The following is a 20275-nucleotide window of genomic DNA, read 5'->3' as shown; positions in this document are numbered from 1 at the left end:
GATTATGGGGGATGCAATCAGAGTCGGAAGTCAACAACAGGAGGCTGTCAGTTTCTTGGAGGAAGATTAGTTTCCTGGCAGTGCAAGAAACAGACATCAGTTGCAATTTCAACATGCGAAGCTGAATACATGGCAGCATCCAACTGCTGCTCTCAGGTTTTGTGGATTCAGCAACAATTACGCGACTATGGTCTGAATTTCTTACTCACTCCTATTTTAATTGATAACACTGCCGCCATCTCAGTAATTAACAATCCCGTGAAGCACAGTAAAACTAAGCATATTGACATTCGTCATCACTTCATACGGGATTGTGCTGAGAAGAAACTGATCAAGATCGAAAAAGTTGATACACTTGAAAATTTTGCTGACTTGTTTACAAAAGCGTTTGATAAATCCAGATTTCAAAACCTAATTGAGTTGAACGGGATGATCAATCCCGAGTAACCATGCCTTTGGTTTTAAAAAAAAAAATAAATAAAAAAAAAATAAAAATAAAAATAAAAAAATTTTGTGTCATTATTGCTTAAAATTAGTCGGTTACCTCGGTTTGATGGACATATCCTCGGATATGTTTTGGTCCTCGTTTCGAATTAGAGAATGAGGATAGCCATTAACCGGAAGACTGAAAGTGACCGGGGCAGTTATGACGTGTGTTCTTTCAGTTGCTGAAAATTAGTCGGTCATTCTTAGTAAGAAGGACACATACTTGTATGTGGTCGGTCCAGTTGATCTATTGGATCTTCAGGATTGCCGTTTACCTGACGACTTTGACATGATCGGGGCGATTGAATTCAAAAATTTTATATGGGAAATGAAATTACTTTTCAAGTCTAATACTTCGTAAGAAGTTCTTTGCTGTGTTTAACAGAAAATTGATCCAACCTTGGAAAATGATATATATACTGATTGTGTGTGCTTAACTAGTGAAGTTATTAGGCTTAAAAGGCTTTAGAACAGTCATTGTATGTCATGGTAATTTTTATGGTGCGTAAAAGTGTATGTGATACTAACTTAAACTACTCGAATTTACGTGGAAACTCCTTAAGAGTTTTGTATGTCTTCACACATATCTTTTCGAATGATAGGCAGAAAAGCGACTACCCAGTCATACACGAGCCCGTGAGTGTTCTGATTCCCGTGAAGAAAGCATTTCAAGACACTGCAGTGATCCAGATTCGGGACTTGCAGTAGTTTAGTACTCCGAAGTCAATAAGAATGTTTGGTTAAAAAAAAAAAAAAAAAAAAAAATTATTATACATGTATATTTTTAGTACTTATGAGACATAGTAACAATCAAGACTTCTCAAGTCTGGAGTAAGAAGAGAAAGGGAAGCAGACAACGAGAATATACAAGTTAATCAGACACTATGGGTCGAAGTTAACTCGGGGTGACTTGGGTATAGCTAAATACGCTTTGAGAATAGATAGAAGACATCATTATCTCTGAGTTGTTGCCCACTTAAAATTTTGAGCTTAACTGAACCTTAATACGTATCACAGAAACGATGAAAACCATTTAAGTTATTTACATGCTTGCAACCTGTTTCTCTATGTCATAATACAGCTAAACACGGATCCAAGTGACAGTCACATAGTTAGTATGATTCCTGTTAGGATCTTTTCTAAAACATAGTGGTCCCTGACTAGACTGAAATTTGATCCCTTATTTCGTTAAAATTTTTATAAGTTTTTCTATTTTTGTAGTTATGTTATTGTAAAACTGGTTACTTGGACATGATCATTTTTGTTTAACTCTTTTTGGAAACTTCAAATGTTAAGTGCAAGCTTATTCAAACTTAAAGGGCTGATTTTGAAATTATGGGCGAAGTTGTTGAATTCGGCGAAGTTGTGCTTAACTTCGCCAAGGCGAAGTTAAACGTAACTTTATTCCGGCGGAACCATCGGATTTCAGTTTTCGATCCTTGATTTCAGTTTCTGGAATTCAGTTTTTGGAACCATCGGATTTCAGTTTAAACGTAACTTCGCCTGAACCAACTCACCCCTATATAAGGCTTTTGATACAGTAGCAGTATCATTTATTTTCGAAATTCCGGCGAACTTATTATCAAAACCAAAGTATTCCGGCGATCTTGTTTTCATTCCGTTTTCGATCCTTGATTTCAGTTTCTTGTGCTCATTGACGGTATGTGTGGTCAATATCATTCACATACTTACTCGTTCGGTATAGTTTTACCCGGTTCGAGACCTCGGGTCGTCGAACCTTCAAAACCTAGTTTTTCAACCGAGTATTACGTGTTCATGGACGTCCTTTACGTCTCAATATCATTAATCTATGTTGCTAATCACTGATGGATCGTCAAATCGGTCCGAAAACATCGGATCTAAACCTTGAATCTGAACAGTCGCCGTTTCAGATTCAGGCGAAGTTAAGGTTTAGGCGAAGTTATCCACAACTTCGCCAGGAGATTAATTTCGCCTGTGGCGAAGTTATCCGTAACTTCGCCTTGAAGCTTAAGTTCGCCTGTGGCGAAGTTATCCGTAACTTCGCCTTGAACTCAAGTTCGCCTGTGGCGATGTTGTGATTCGGCGAAGTTATCATAAACTTCGCCTATATCTTTTACCTTAACAGTTTTAGATGAAATTATAGTTGAAGCGAAGTTGTTTCCAACTTCGCCTCACCTATAAGTTCGCCTGTACAGGTTTAATAACAACTTCGCTCGTGGTACTTAGCGAACTTGTGAGCTGCTTACACACTGTCTAACTTGTTTTGTTTGGTGCAGATATGGCTGCTATTGGTGGTGCTGGTGGTGATGATGGTGATGAGCAACGACAATTCTTTCCAGCCCATAACCAGTACATCACGTTAGATCCAGACGCACGAGGCGTAGAAGACTACAGGGAGATTATCACGTTTCTCCTGCGATCAAGAGTCTTTCACGCGCTCACAAATACACTGCCCATTTCTCTGCCTAACATTGAAGACTTTTGGCAGACAGTGTACTATGATTGCAGGCCTGAGCCTCCGGTGATGCGAGCAACCGTAAATGGTCATAACATACAGTTTTCCTCGGAAGACATACGGTTGGCTCTGCAGTTCGGTGAAGAAACAAGAGATGACCCAACGGAGTTCGTAGCTCCTTTCCGGGATGGAGCTTATTTGAGGATGGGTTATTCGGGTCCGCTGGGGGACTCGCAGAGGAGGAAAGGGTTTCTGCTAGATCAGTGGCGCTTCCTGATGCATGTGTTAATTGTATGCATGTCCGGCAGGAAGGCAGGAACAGACGGGATGGGCGTGACGATGCAGTCGGCCATGATAGCGCTGACTTACAACCGCAGATATTCTTTCAGTCAGCTAATATTTTACGAGATTGATCGTCAGCGAAGGGCTGTGGCGCGCGAGCGATTCACTATGTATCCTCGTTTCTTACAAATGATTTTAAATCATGTCGCTCCGTCGCTACCACAGAGACGCCCAATAAGATACGTCGAATGCGTGACGAAACGTATCTTTGCTCAGTGCCGCACCTCGAGCACTCGTAGCAAGCCTGAGCTGCGTCCCAGGCATACTCCCTTATTTGGATATCTCATCAATCCGGAGTATGTTCCTGCAGGAGGGGACGAGTTCAGAGACCCCCAACCACATCAGGCGGCAGCACCTCATGCTGTATCAGCTGCGCCTGTTGTTTCTACTGTTGCCTCTGCTGCTGTGCCAGCTACTGTATCTCATGCTGTGTCTACTGCTGAAGATGTTGATCTTAATGCTGCCTTTGGCGTACATGGTGTGTTTGATATGGATGTCTCGGGTCCTCAGTTTGTAGATGTTACTAGAGCAGTTACTTCGGTAGCTGACTCCGATCTAGACGAGACGTTTGCTGAGGCGAGACGACTTATGGTGTCTCGGGAAAGAACTACGGGAAAGAGGCCGAGAACGGTAGACGAGGATGAGGACGAAGTTGATGAGGAGGAGGCAGTGCAGATTGTGCTCAGACGTTCAAGAAGAGAACAGAGAGGTATGGGTTCGGGAGCTGGAGAATCTTCAAGGCTGGTACGTTTTGCTCCACCTGCCTTGTCTGGTATGTCTCTTATTCCTACTACAGCACAGGTTACAGCGGTCGAGACGTCGGCCCCAGCAATTGTGTCCCTACCACCCCAACCGCTTAATCCACCGGTGGTAGTTGCACGATTTGTGGAGTCGACCATCACTTCTACTGCAGGGTTACCAAGTATACCACCTGCGGTCACTTCTGCTGCTGATGTCCCGCCAACTCCAACGCCTACTTCAGATTCCGAGAGGATTACATCACTAGAGCAGATTGTTGCTGATCAGACAAAGATCATTCAGAGCCTAGTGGAATCCAATCGACTACAAGCAGCCCTCCTGGTTGAACACGGTAAAATTATAGATGCCTTCAAGGCATTCTTGGCATCTCAGGGGGAGAAGACGTGTAGGGGTGATGAGTTAAGGACGAAACGGAGAGAAGATCATGACGATGATCCCAATGCACCGGAAGGTGCAGGTGGTGAGCTGCCAAGAACCTCTCAGGCTCTTGGGGCTTCCACAGCTGAGGGGGAGTCTACAAATGCAGCTGGTGACGATGTGGTAGCTGGTGATGATGATGCTGAGATTGAAGATGTTATCGACGCATTGAAAGAGTTGGATGAGGAGGATGATGAGTTTATGATTGAAGACGATGTGCTGCCAGTTGATGAGATTGAGAGGATTGGAGAGCAGATTACGGTTGAAAACATGTTAGAAGAAGGTGAGATTGTAGATGACTCCGTGGAACACGAGATTCCGGAGGTTGACAGACCAGGTTTGGGTGATGAGAATGTGGAGGAAGATGCTGAGTGGGAGGAACAACCGAAATGGAAGGAAGGTTGTGCCCACTGGTTCGTAAAGACGAAGAAGCCGGCGGTCCCTAAGATGTTCAGAAAAAGTTACAATATTAAGGGATACGCGGAAGCCAAGAAAGGTATTATCTGCTGGTTATACGACGAGCAGCTGCGGCTCTTCGTGATCAAGAGATACGATGGCATTCAGTACTTCCAGAGAAAGTTGAGATCTCTAAACACACTGCCAGAATGTGAAGTAAAAGATTTAGCCAGATTGGGATTGGTAAACAGAAGTGAAGACAACATGGCTAGAATCATTGCGAAGATCGTGTGGAAAGAGTGCTTTAAAGAGAAAAAGTTTGAGCTACTGAAACCACAAAAGGGGAAACTTGTCGAAGACAAGGATAGAGGTCTGAGAGTTGATGGAAAACCTTGGATGGTCATGAAATACAAACCGATCCGGTGCCTTAAAGAAGTACCGATGAAGTTCATGCCCAAGGACGTGCTCAAAGATCTAAAATGGTGGTACGTGGATTGTGAGACAGCTGAGGCGGTAATGGAAGATGAGGATGAACAAGAAGTACTTCGGGTTTACGACCCGATGCATCTTGTTAATCTATCGAAGGCTGATCTGAAAGTGCTCAACGAGAAGAAGATCTTCTACATTCCTGCTTGGAAGGATCAAGCTAGGAAATATCAACGGGTGGTGTCGGTATGTGTTAGAGAAGGAGCGCATGCATAGAGATGCAAGATTACAAGACTCAAGATTTGAAGATAAAGATATGAAGCTACTGCCAAGGGGGAGTCTGTTGGTACATGTGTCAGTAGTTCATAGTCTAGCATTTGTAATCGAGTCTGTAATACAATTATGTTTTGATTATATTTATGTTTTTGTAATACGCGAAGTTGTCAACAAGTTCGCTATGGCGAACTTGTTGAATCAGCGAAGTTATTGACAACTTCGCCTATGGCGAAGTTGTCGTGTTTATATATACTGTTCAGCAGAACAGTTTAAGGGTTGGTCGTTTTAGGGTTTTGTTTCAGTTGTTCAGTAACCGAGTTACGTGTCATAGTCTGTAACAGTGACCTCGGGTCACGTGTTTGTTATCAATATAACGTGGTTGGTTTATTGCTTGTGTGTTCGATCTCTACATACTCTACACTCGTATCTACCTACGCAGGGATTCCGCACCTGCGTTGTTAGCGACGTCCCGTGTACGATCCATCCAGGAGCCTACAAAAGTTTAGGATTTAAAATGTAAATATTTGAGGAATTAAAGAAACGAGTTTTGTAAAATAAGTTTACTCGAAACCGGGTCTCGGTATTCTATTCATTAATTTTTTTTTACTCAACCCATGTTAAGTAATAATGTGGGTTAAAATGCGATATTGCAAAACCCTTGGTTATAAGAATACCAAAACGAGGTTTAAACGAGTGTTCGTGTTTGTCGGTTCGAGACTTGATAATTGACCAAGCTCACAGTTAACATCCCAAAATAATAAATGTTATGAGATAACTCAATAAAATCAAAATAGACTTAACCAAGTATGTAGTTCTATTGTGAAGAACTTTAACGTTCGTTAAGCGAGTATACGACCTTATCGGTTCGAACTTGTTATAAGATCAAGTTGGTTACCGACATGCCAAGTATGTTTAGAAATTAACTGAAATTAATTTAAAATATAATCTTGAAGAAAAATATGAGTTTTGGTGGCTAAAAACACACTTGTGTGTCTTAAGCGAGTGAACTCGGTTTAGTTTGGTTTTTGGTTCGGTCCTTGACTCGGAATAAGACCGAGGATGGTTACCACATACCTAATTACCATGGAACTTGTAAAATAACTTATAAATAATAATACTCAAGTTTTACATTAAAAAAGTTAACAATAAAACTTTTAAACAAAAGTTTGGTTTTTGGTTCGGTCCTTGACTCGAAATAAGACCGCGGATGGTTACCACATACCCAATTATCATGGGACTTGTAAAATAACTTATAAATAATAATACTCAAGTTTTACATTCAAAAAGTTAACAATAATGCTTTTAAACAAAAGTTCGGTTTTTGGTTCGGTTCTCAACTCGGGATGAAACCGAGGCTAGTCACCACATACCCAATACCATGAAACTTGACAAATATGAACAATAAACTAAAATATGTAGAAGTTAAGCAAGTATAACAAGTTATATGGTTAGATTTGTTAAATATATAAACAAGGACTACAAAGTCCTCCATGTAACCTTGCCTTACTAGCCCGACATTTCAACCGGCCGAGACCGGAGAAATGAAAGACCGAAGGTAAACAAGGAGTGTATATTATATATATGTTGTAACATCAAGCTTTAAGTATTGAGAAGTTAGTTAAAATAAAAGATTAGCTTATGAAGAACAACCTTAGAATTCAAGAATTTGAGAGAGAAATGAAGAAATGAGCAAGCACAAATGAAGAAGATGGGTGTGTGTATATAGGGTAAGTTGAATGGGTCTTTCATAAAGGGTGTTTCATGAAAATGAGTTGGTTATAGACCCAAGAAAGCACAAACTACAAATGGGTCCTTCAAGTCTCCATTTTGGTAGTTTTAGTCCCTGGAGTTCGTTTTGAGCGTTTTCGAGGAATTTTAAGAACCGGAAAGGGTGTTTTTTTTTATCCAACAACTATAAAACAAATATTTAACATACAATTCATCATTTTGATAATATCGAAAGGTTCGGGATACAAAATGGGTCGGGTTTACATTAAGAATACAAGTATAAAATAACCCGAAATTGACAAATGTCACAGTATCCCCTACTTTAAGAAATTTCGTCCCGAAATTAAGATGATGTAAATAAATATGGATATTTCTCCTTCATCGAGTCTTCTCGTTCCCATGTAAACTCCGCGCCACGCCGTGATTCCCATCGAACTTTAACTAACTTAATGCGACTTCGCTTGGTTTTCTTTTCATTGCGGTCCATGATTTCAACGGGTCGTTCGACCATAATAATTGATTCATTGACTTGTACTTCATCGAGAGGTATATGGAGACTACCTTCGGCTAAGCACTTCTTGAGATTTGAAACATGAAAGGTCGGATAAACACCAGTGAGTTCTTCCGGTAGTTCGAGTCGGTAGGCTACTTTTCCGACTCGCTCAAGAATCTTGAATGGGCCTACGAAACGGGGAGCTAGTTTTCCTTTCTTTCCAAAACGAACAACTCCTTTCCAAGGGGATAACTTGAGAAGGACGAGACCGTCGACATTGAATTCGATCGGTTTTCGCCGTTTGTCGGCGTAGCTCTTTTGTCGACTTCTAGCGGCAAGTAGGTTCTTTCGAATTTGGTCGATACGGTCGATGGCTTCTTGGACCATTTCGGGTCCGGTAAAGGTAATGTCTCCAAATTTTGAGTGCGAAAACGACGGCACCAAGTTCAAGATCGTGAGTCGTGTAGTTCTTCTCGTTGACCTTGAGTTGCCTTGAAGCATACGCGATAACTTGACCTCGTTGCATGAGAACGCAACCGAGACCTTGATGAGAAGCATCGCAAAATACTACAAAGTCGTCGTTTCCATCGGGAAGGGTTAGAACGGGAGCATTGCAAAGCATGTGTTTAAGAGTATTGAATGCTTCTTCTTGTTTGGATCCCCATTCATAAGGCTGTCCTTTGTGAGTTAGGGAAGTGAGGGGTAAGGAGATCTTGGAAAAATTTTGGATGAAACGCCGATAATATCCGGCCAAACCGAGGAAAGATCGAGTTTCCGTGGGTGTAGTCGGAGTCTTCCAATCTTTGACGGCTTCGATTTTTGCGGGATCAACATGAATACCCTTGTCGTTGACGATGTGTCCCAAAAATTGAACTTCCTCTAGCCAAAATTCACATTTTGAGAATTTGGCGTAAAGTCGTTCTTTTCTTAAGACTTCGAGAATGAAACGCAAGTGATGCTCATGCTCGGCTTTGGATTTAGAGAAGATGAGAATGTCATCAATAAAGACAATAATGATTTTATCTAGAAACGGTTTGCAAACGCGGTTCATGAGATCCATAAATACCGCGGGTGCATTGGTTAACCCGAAGGGCATGACCAAAAATTCAAAATGTCCATATCGAGTACGGAATGCGGTTTTTGGAATGTCTTCTTCGCGAACACGCAACTGATGATATCCCGATCGAAGATCGATTTTGGAGAAACACGTTGCGCCTTTGAGTTGATCGAAGACGTCGTCGATTCGTGGCAAAGGATAACGATTTTTGATAGTAAGTTTATTGAGTTCACGATAATCGATGCACATGCGAAATGAGCCATCTTTCTTTTTCATGAAGAGGACTGGAGCGCCCCATGGAGAGGAGCTTGGACGAATAAATCCTTTGTAGGAAAGTTCTTCGAGTTGGTTTGATAACTCTTGCATTTCTGACGGGGCTAAACGGTAAGGAGCCTTGGCCACGGCATTGCGCCGGGCACAAGATCGATTCGAAATTCAACCGGACGAATGGGTGGAAGACCGGTAACATCATCTGGAAAGACGTCGAGGAAATCACAAACAATGGAGATATCTTGGATTTTTCTTTCCTTGTGGTCTTTTACCACCGCTTGGGCTAGGAACGGAACATACTTTTGGCGTAAGTATTTTTGCGATTGAGAACACGACATGAGATTGAGCCTTTTAGGAAACATTTTGCCGTAGACCTTGAGAGTTTTACCGTTCACAAGCGGAATCCGAATGAATTTATCATAACAAACAACTTCGGCACGGTGCAAAGATAACCAATACATGCCAACTATGACATCGAAACTTCCCATTTGCATCGGAATGAGATCGATGGAGAATTTACGCTTACAAAGAGTGAGAGAACGATTACGAAAGACCGAGGTTATGGTGATAGAATTTCCATTGGCGACTTCGACAGAAAAGGGTCGATAAAGCTTAGTGCGAGGTACGGCAAGAGTAGATTCAAACTTTAATGAAATAAAACTTCTATCGGCACCCGTATCAAATAATATAGAAGCCAAATGCTCGTTCACTAAAAACATACCGTTCACAACAGCGTTTGCCACTTGAGCTTGATTAGCATTCATCATAAAAGCTCGTCCTTGGTTACCGGGATTTCCTTGAGGTGCATGAGGTGGTGGAGGAGGAGGTGCTTGGATGGCTTGCATGGGTTGGATGAGTGGTGCATTGAGTTGGGGAAGTTGAGGTTGGTAGGTTTGGACTTGGTAGGCTTGGGTTTGATAGTAGGGTATGGTTACGGTTTGGGCTTGGTTTGCAAAAGTGAGTCGTGGGCAATTGTTGCGGAAATGATTTGGGTCACCACAGTTAAAGCAAGCTCGGGGTTGTTGAGGAGGGTTTTGCGGGTAAGGTGCAAAGCGGTTTTGGGTGTTTTGTGGAGTGGTTCTTGGTTTGTTGGGTTGAGTACGTTGTGCGGAACGACATGTGTTATTTAGATGGCCAAAATGGTTACAAATGGTGCAATGGCGACAAGGTAAGTGAGATGGGTGATGAAGTTGACAATTGTTGCATAGTGGAAAAGTACCGGTATAGGGTTTTCGATTTTGTGGGGGGGCTTGGGGTTGTTGTTGCGGTTGCGGTTGGGTAACGGCATAGTTTCGGTGGTTTTGTTTGAGTTTCTTTTTATTGTTGTGGCGGGAAGAGTTTGAGTAGTTGATGGCTTGAGGTGGTGGGTCAACTTTGGCTTGAAGTGCGGGTTCGGTTTTGCTTTTATCACTTTTCTTCTTGATGGTTAGGGTACCCGCCTTAACATGGTTCTCCGATAGCGCACCGGCTAGAGTAATTGCATCCTCAAGATTCTCGGGTTTGCTACTCATGACTGAGTCCCGAATTAGCATGGGTAAACCCCCGATGTATTTGTCGATTTTACGTTCGAGCGGGGTAACCAAATGAGATACAAGGGTGCTCAATTCATAAAAACGGAGCGAGTAAGCGGCATTATCACCACTTTCTTGTTTCAATTCCCAAAATTCGGCTTCAAGCTTTTGGAGCTCGTGTTTGGGACAAAACTTCTTCATCATGAGTTCCTTAAGTTCGGTCCATGGAAGCGCCATGGCAATTTCCGCCCCTTGGAGATGCATAACACTACCCCACCACGTAAGAGCAGTTTCCTCAAACATGCTCGAAGCGAAATTAGTTTTCTTCGCTTCGGGGCACTCGCTGTGTCGGAACACACTTTCCATCTTTTCAAACCATTGCAACAAGGTAGTCGCACAGTTCGTACCAAGGAATTTGGTTGGGTTAGCACCGGTAAATTGTTTATACAAGTAGGGAGCGGGTGTGGGTTCAACGGGTGCTACAACGGGTGGAGGTTGGTTTGCTTGCAAGTGAGTTAGGAGTTTGGGAATCACAGCGGCGACTTGTTCGGCTACTAAAGCGGCCATCTTGCGTCTGGAGTCCTTGCGGTAGTGGCGTCGTAGCGGAGACATTCTAAAAATTATAAAGAATTGTAGTGAGTTTGAGGGCATTGAGTTTAAAATAGAAGATGTATGTAACCATTTTTTTTTACGTGAATCCTAGTGTCATAAGGATGAGAATGTTAGTAGAAATAAAGTTTATACATAAACCAAATGATAAAAACATATATATAAGTTTATGTTTCAAAGTTTCAAGAATTTAAAATTTGGACATTTTGAAGTGTTGAAATTTGTATATAGTCGGAAAAATCGTACATGAACCACCATGATTTGATATTCCGAAAAAAAAATAACAAAATTTCTTGTAAACATATATATAGTTGGGAAAATCGTACATGAACCACCATGATTTGATATCCCGGCAATAAAAACTTATGTAAAAGTAATATATATGGAGTCGAACATGTGCACATATCACCGCGTCTTTCATGTTGTTGACTCAAATCATGATAATAACATACAATAAAACGGAGATACAACGAGATGTTAAATGCACTTGTCTACGTATCACCGTGACTTTTATGTTTTCAACACCAAAAATAAGGAGGCGACCGGAACGCTCGCATACGACAACTTAAAGTGTCGGCTCATATAACTCGAGTTGCCTGACCTAGAAACCAACACTAAACCCAATCATCCCAGGTAAGTAAATCACCTTTGATTCTTGGAATCTTTTTGTCAAATGATCGAATCAAGTGTTTCGTTCCATACGGTCGGTCACAAAACAAATTATAGAACCTAGCTTTAAGGAGATTGTAAACAACGAGATCCAAGTTAAGCTTGTGATCCATAAAACACAATATAAAAACTAATGTTTTGTTTTAAGGTAAAAATACCTTAGAATACTATTGAAAGTGTGTGTATGTGTACATTTATGATGAGATAGATTTTTAAACAAGTTTATAAATAATTAATAAATGCAATAAACAATCAAGTAGGGTAAACACGTATGAGCACACGTATAGGGACCCTAGAGCATAAACTATACTAGGCTGTTACGTCTAACCACCTATCCTATAGTCGATGGCTCTGATACCAATCTGTCACACCCCGACCAATGAAGGCGGAAACGTCGAGGCGCGACATGATTGCTCATTGCACAATGACACTATAAAGTTGCAATATTTAAACAACTCATTTAAATCCATATCATCATAAATAACACAACAATTGTTCATACAAAATGCCAAATAGATAGATAAACAAATAACTTGTTCTTTTATTTTCTAATATCCTAAAGCCAAGATAATAAGTTTCTTCAAGTAATCCAATCAAGCTAACATCAAACCTGTAACATTGCATAAAATAGAGTTTGTCAACATGAAGGTTGGTGAGCAATTTTCATAGTTTTGGACAATAAGTATATAGTATGAAATCCACAACTAGTATATGAAAACAATAAATAATAGCAACAATTTAGATAATAAAACCGTCAATAAGAATACATTGACGAACCATCAATAAGAATACATTGACGACAATAATGAAATCGTCAATAAGAATACATTGACGACACCTTTCTATATGGGGATACCATATAGACTCGAAATTAACGTATGATCATACTTGGATGAGGCTACCCGCCTTAGCATTCAAGAATTTGCACGTAATCATGTAAAGCATATAACACCAAATCGAGCATTTATTTAAGTAAACATATACAATACGTGTTGTGGTTTAAGACTCAAGTATAAATCATTTGAATTTGAATAAGTATGCAATGCCACCCCCAAAACGAAAGATGGAAAACGGGGGATGAAAAAGTACTCACAGTAACAAGTAACTTGAAAGATAGTGTCGTGAATAATCGGAGAGATCTGTTTAACGAGCAAGACCTATATTAAACGACACTATCTTTCAAGTTACTTGTTACTATGAGTACTTTTTCATCCTCTGTTTTCCATCTTTCGTTTTGGGGGTGGCATATAGATACTTATCCTTTTACATGCAATACAATAAGCTTTGATTTGATTTTATAAGGGTACTTTTTCATCCCCTGTAATACACACAATAGTAAACAAATAATTTAAAAGGATTTTTAATATATAAATTTACTATTGTGTGTTAATTTTTTTTTATGTAATCTTTTAAAAAGATTACATAAAAAAATGAAGTTTGACGTAACATTTACTATTGTGTGTTAATTTTTTTTTATGTAATTGATAAATGCTAATTAAATTAAAGTGTATTAGCACAACTAAAATAACTTAAATTGAAATTATAATATATAAATTCATTTGGTTAATGATATTATAATTATCCATAATTAAATATTTAGTACTATTATTATATTTATATTATGTATAAAAAATATATTTTTTAGTTTCATAATTTAAAAGGTGAGAAAGGAGATTAGAATTGTGTTATGTGTCTTCTAAGTTTTTTTATTTATTATAACAATAGAGATATATTAGTTTTTTATCTCTCCAATTATTAATAAAGATAAATAATCTTAAATGAAAAAAATATATAGTTGTCACACTTCTTTTTATTTTTCTCTGTATTTATAGAATTCTTGTCCTAAACTTTAATGTCATTTCAGTTTCATTGAATTAAATTAAACAAGACTTTTATATGTGTATTAATATAGTTAGATAATATACAGAGTAAGGAGTGCATTCAACACATAATCAATTTAAATGAAAAACGAAGAATTGCAATAATCGCATACACCCTTAGGCTAACGATATCCCTTTTCTTACTCTTCGTGCTCTACCCTTATAAAATCAAATCAAAGCTTATTGTATTGCATGTAAAAGGATAAGTATCTATATGCGGATCTTACAGTATTTTATTTAAGTTTTGTTATTTGAAATTAAATTTTAAAAAACTGTGAGCAGCAGCCTTCAATTCTTCCCCCATTGATTCTTTGGGCGCTTGACGGTGATAGTTGTGGAGGCTGGCCTTATATTATATTAACCACTTGGTACTTGATATTTGAAGTAATATTATTTTTGGTTTGACTTCTGAATCACACATATATAGAAGTTAGAATTATATATAAATAATTTTTTTATATTTGACAGAATTCATAGGGTAAGTTGAAAACATATTTTACATGTGACTTGGCAGTCTAAAATAGTTTTTGATAAAAGAACAAAGTAAAGTTAATATCTATTACATATCTGTATTTTTATGAGAAACCTTGTCACCTATATTTTATAATAAAGGATTTCCCGACTGATGTCATGGGACACAACGCACTAACACAAATACTAGTTAATATCTATTACATATCTGTATTTTTATGCGAAAATTAGCCTGCCTAAATATATACTACGGTTGATTGCTTCACATGGTTAGTTTCATAAACACGAACATAATATCTGTTATGGTGGCATTTGGCATATAGCGTGTCTATTTATTTGTGTGCTTGTTCGTTTGTTCTGTTTTGATGTAAGCTTTTGTAACTATTTTAGGTTTCTCGCGGCTTGCAAGTTGTCAAACTCGATAGAAATTCTAAGCTGTATTTAAGAAGAACACACATAATAAAATAATAAAACTTCTAAGTTTTCTATATGCCCAAGGCCACCAAATACTTGCACTTGTAGGACCCTACCTCCTTCCATAAATAAAAACAACCATCACACACTCAAACCCAACATCACCACCCCACCCTAAAACTACCATAATCATGAATCACTCAACTTTCCATAACCAGAAAACCACCCCACAAAAACAACATAAACAATCCACCAAGAGACTAACTGAGGATCAGGTGAGACTTCTGGAATCAAACTTTGACTCAACCAAAAAGCTTGAGCCAGAGCGAAAACAACAGCTTTCGTGTATGCTTGGTATCCCACCAAGACAAATAGCCATTTGGTATCAAAACAAAAGGGCACGTTGGAAGAACCAAAGTATGGAGCATGGTTACAACATGCTCCAGCTCCAATTGGAGGCCACTTTAGTTGAGACTGTTCAACTTCAAAAGGAAGTTGAACAGCTCAGAGCAGAGCTCAATAAAGTTCAAGCTGAACATACACAATGCCATAAACATTACAACAATAACAACCACCATCAATCTCCCATGGATTTTTCGATCTCTTTATGTGGTGAGGAAGCTCGGAGTTCATCTGTGAGTTTGGAAGAAGATGTGAACAATTTATATCGTTTTGGTGAACAGGTTTACGAAGTCGATGAGATGTATACTCCTGGCTCTATGATGGGTTCTAATCTTGGACTTTTCGGGTTGAGATAAATACTTTAGATATAATTCAAGGTATCCACTCGAGTCAACTTGGTCATTCTAATGTTGCATGAAATTGTTAAGTTATGTAAAATTGTCTCATGACATTCATGTTGAAATATAGTTGTTAATTTTGCAATGCAAATGTGTTAGAATTTTTAATTCATTAGTGTTTGTTTTATGTGTCCATGTATGCTTTAAGTTTTACTACCTTTTTAATACTATTTTATAAAAGGAAAAAAAAAAGAAAGAAAAGAAGTTATTGTGATATTGTAAATGTACATATGTTTAACCTATTTGGTGGACAAATGTTTGGTGGCATGTCTTGAAACTTGAAAGCCATCATCTATGGGACCAAAGAATGCAATGCTTTTGTTTGATGGTGAGATTGTAGGTATCAATAGAATATATTTTTATTGTAGATATCTTATCATAATTAAAAGATATGATCGAAATGATAATTCTATAAATACTTGATCATATATAAAAAATAATCAATTATGTGGTATTTCAATACATGGTATTTCATATATAATAAGCTTTGAGGGTTAGTTGTTATTTGGAGAGTTAAATTATAAACATCCTAACTATGGATCAAGTTTATGTACATTAGTATATATTTTAATATACTAACAAATCATATGAAATGCTACTGAAATGAGTTATGGCTTATGAAATTTGATTGTTATTAACTTGGCCCAGCGTATTTAATGTCAATATTGTTCATGCATCATTGTTTGACTTGACTAATTTATTAGCAATTAACAATATAAATAAAGCAGGTGTAGGGCTGGTTATATTTTCCTCTCTATTTATTGTTTCTAAAATAATAAATGAAATTATTTGCGTGTTTTCGTGTATCATAAAAGGTTTCTTATTATTTTACTTATTTTTATATATGATAACTAGTTTTTATCCTCCGTATTACGGGGGTTGTTTTACGTTATTCGTTTCTAATATTTATATATTTTTTTGAATTTTAATTTTATTTATTGTAAGAAACTTAATAATATACTTAGGGTTTGATGATAAAAAGGTTTCGAAAATAAATGAGATGTTATAACCCGATTTAAAAGTTATCGGGTTTGGTGAGATCTATGATCCGCTTATTTTTTTTTACTTTAAAATTGTTTCTTAATTATAAATAATATCTTTTAAAAAAAATCAGATATTATATATTATATATTATAGATTTTTATATTTAATATTGTTGAGATTAATATTTAATTTAATGAGATGTTATAACCCGCTTAAGGGCTATATGGGTTTTGTAAGACCCATATCCGTGAATTCGGGTCAAATGTATGAGAAGCCTCCATTTACAAATAAAGCAATCTGGTGGCTTAAGATAATGTATGGGGTAAGCAAAGAGCTTTTAAAGGTTTCGTTGATATACATTTAAGATAAGATACAAGATAAAAATGCTATATGCTTATCGTATGGTCGCGTACGAGGCTGAGATGTTTCTTTTTCATTCTTTTTTAACCGTCACAGAAATAATTACGGAATTTAGTCACTACCCCTATAACCAACAAGATCATGCAAACCATAGCTTGCCACCATATGTAATGGGAATAAATGTTCATGACATTGATTAATATCCCTTCTACACATTTAACACCCAAAACTTTTTCTAAATCCATTTAGCTAACCATAAGTTGACCGAACATTAAAATTTATTTCTTTAAAGAAGGATTGAGGTGTTCATCATAAACTAACATTATCCCATGCAAGAAATTAAGATTATTTGTTTTTTGCTCAATGCCTGAAAACATTTAATGGTGTTCATAACAACCGAGGACCAGAACGTTAAAGATCAAATTAAAGAGGGGTATTATTTGTAACATATGTTCAAGATAACTTAATAAATTTATATAAATTAATAAACACACATTAGAAAAAATGTTGAGACAAGACTTTCTAACGGATGGAGACATGAGGCAAGTGGTTTTGGTTGAAGTTATGTAAGCCAACTTGTCAATGGTCATGACCATTGGTGGCGTTAGACATCTTTCTTTCGGTATGTACGAATAACTTGGAGTTTGACTATGAATAGCTGCGAAGTTTTGACCTAAAGGCCGAAGGGAATGCAGGGGGGAGGGGAGGCTCAAATTTTCGAACAAAAAGGGGTGAATTTATACTGTCTCGAGAAAACCACCCCGAGTGCATGGGGGGGGGGGGGGGGGGTTGACAAAAACAACCCTGAACTGATGCCAATTATCTTGAATCTTCAATTTTATTTTAATTTTAATTTTTATGGTAGGGAAAGTAGATAATGTTAAGCCTAATGGGCCAGACTTTAAATGAACCCAAGCTCAAGCATAGAGCCCAAATAGACATTGTGACACGTAGAATACAACCCAAATAGTTTAGGTTCAGGGTCCATCGTATAATAAAAAGCTAGGTTTGTAGGTGTTTGGTTCAAAGTAAAGGTCTGGTATGAGTGACTATACCAAGTAAGCGTTGCAAATGAATCGAATGAATATGAACACTTATCAGACTAACACTTGTGTTCATGTTTGTTTTTCTAAAAAATAAACATATCCGCTTGTTCGTTTATGTTCGCTTATTTAAAATCTAAACGAAAGTTCACAAACATGAACACACTTAAATGAACAAATAGTAAACATTAAGTAGATGAAATATTTAAAGTTTCATTAAAAACGAACATAAACAAATGTTTATGACTAAATAAACGAACGAAATATGTGTTTTTTTTCGTTCTTTTATTTAAATGAACACGTACCTTTTGCTCATCTTCATTCACCGAACTTTCGGTTTGTTTGCATGCCTAATATCAACCCTTGACTTGGTATCATCAACAAACCACCATTTATTGTTAATTTGTTTGTAGTTGTAAAGGTGTAAGCGAGTCTAGCCCGAACTCGGGTTAGGCTTGTTTCGAGTTCTCTTTAAGGAAGCTCAGCTCATGAATCCTTTTTTCAAACTCGGACTCCGCTAGTTTATCGAGCTCGTGTACTTGTCTACCTTAAACGAACCTACGTTCGGCTCAAACTCAGTTGTGCATTGTAAAATTAATAGATAGTCCAAGAAAAGTAAAGCTTAAAAAACACAAGGGCAGTTAAAGGCTCCACCAGCCTTAACAAACTTTTCATCCAACGCTTGAGATCATACTCAATAACTAAACGAGCTTTATTTGCCAACAAATAATCAAAAAACAATTAACAATGTACATTCAAAACCCTAACCCAGCTGCGCCGACACCAAATCCGCCACGGCTCAGCCATTCCAAATCCAGCTTCCTATTCTCCAAAACACAACTCTCTTGTAGCAGCTTAGCCGCCGCAGTCTTCATCGGCTCTGACTTGCACCTTGTCAACACAAACGGCTCATAACCCACCGCATTCGCCAGCTTCTGCTCAACCACCATAGCCATTGTCGGCGCCGCCGGAAATGAACACGACGACCGCGCCGGCTGCCGTAACACCGCCGGAAAACCACCGTCTGCCACCCTCATCACCTCATTAATATTATCAACATTACTAGCACTACCACTTGACTCATCTCCGCCATCGGGTTTAATCGCCGCCGCCGGCGGTGGTTTTTTTCTACTGGACTGACGCCGGATGAAGTCTTTCCGGCAAACCCATGTTTCTTTTGATACCTCCATTGATAACTTGGGCTCATATAACATCATTAATAAACACTCCGGCGACATGTTTTCACTCTCTTTAACCTCACTTTCTCTATCTAAAACTCCATTGATTTGTTCTTGTTTATGGGTTTCTTGAATTACAAAATCTTGGTTCGTTGGTTCTTCAAATAATGACTCAAGATTGAAACTTTCTTCATATTTTTGCACTTTAACATGTTCTTGAACTTGACCCACTTCATATTTTTGCACATTTTCTTGATCTTGATCTTTACCCACTTGATATTTTTGCATATTATCATGCTCTTTAACTTGACCCACTTCATATTTTTGCACAATATTATGTTCTTGATCTTGACCCGCTTCATATTTTTGCATATTAACATGTTCTTGATCTTGACCCACTTCATATTTTTGCACATTTTCTTGATCTTGATCTTGACCCACTTCATATTTTAGCACTTTAACATGTTCTTGATATTGACCCACTTCATATTTTAGCATATTAACATGTTCTTGATCTTGACCCACTTCATAATTTTGCACATAATCATGTTCTTGATCCAAAATCAAAACTTTCTTTTGGCCCACTTCAAGATTATTACCCAAATCACATTCAACTTGATCTTCATTATCAAAAAGCTCATCTTTTTCATCAGTTTTCTCAACACTTGGTTCCCAAGATCTATTAACAAGAGCTTCAACTTTCATGGGATCAGATCTACATCTCATCAACAACAAAGCATTCTTAGGTGGCACACAAATACTCACTCTAGCTTCATCTTTATCACCTTCAATTCTATCATCTATTATCTGTAGATCTTCAAACACATATCTTCTTGATTTCCAATAACTTTCATCATCATCAACATCATCTTCTTCTTGTTCTTGAATGTCTCTTTTGCCACCTCTTTCCGTCCTGCAAGGAAACAAGCAAGTAAACTCCGATCCAAAAGCTCTAAAAGCATCACAAACAGTCACCGGAAAATGAACCCATCTTCTTTGGTGCTCAAGATTTGAACTTTCTTTAATCTTGTGACGTTTTGAAGGAAACCCATTAAGGGGGTGTTCACCGGAGCTGTGTTTTCTTGATAAAGATGTGGCCTTTTTGGGTTGTTTCTTCTTGCTTCTGACTCTAACTTGACCAATGCAGGTGACTTTAGGTGAAGATGGTTCTGGGTTTTCGAGATTGGGTCTTTTTTTGGCGGGAAAGATGGGGCTGGTGTTGGTTCTGAGACGGCGGCTGATGGTGGTTGGTGGGTCTTGACTGGTGGA

At 38.2% G+C, this 20275-nt stretch overlaps 2 protein-coding genes across 2 annotated transcripts; one reads left to right on the top strand and one right to left on the bottom strand.

Moving 5' to 3' along the window:
- Window positions 1-14719: 14719 nt before the first annotated feature.
- On the top strand, window positions 14720-15403 carry LOC143602748 (homeobox-leucine zipper protein ATHB-52-like). Its single transcript, XM_077079759.1, has one exon. The coding sequence runs from the start codon at window positions 14833-14835 to the stop codon at window positions 15397-15399; it is 567 nt and encodes a 188-aa protein (XP_076935874.1). The 5' UTR covers window positions 14720-14832; the 3' UTR covers window positions 15400-15403.
- Window positions 15404-18583: 3180 nt separating this feature from the next.
- On the bottom strand, window positions 18584-20058 carry LOC143602747 (uncharacterized). The gene is made up of 2 exons (XM_077079758.1): window positions 19982-20058; window positions 18584-19919 (listed from the first exon to the last, which is right to left on the bottom strand). Exons 1-2 carry the CDS (start codon window positions 20056-20058, stop codon window positions 18584-18586), a joined length of 1413 nt encoding a protein of 470 aa, XP_076935873.1.
- Between the last annotated feature and the right edge of the window lie 217 nt (window positions 20059-20275).

This window comes from Bidens hawaiensis, unplaced genomic scaffold (assembly GCF_021521415.1).
Source record: "Bidens hawaiensis isolate Kalapana, Puna unplaced genomic scaffold, B.hawaiensis_p1.1 tig00059767_1, whole genome shotgun sequence".
Classification (NCBI taxonomy): domain Eukaryota; kingdom Viridiplantae; phylum Streptophyta; class Magnoliopsida; order Asterales; family Asteraceae; genus Bidens; species Bidens hawaiensis.
The sequence above is the reverse complement of the archived record's forward strand: the minus strand, read 5'-3'. Positions and strand labels throughout refer to the sequence as shown.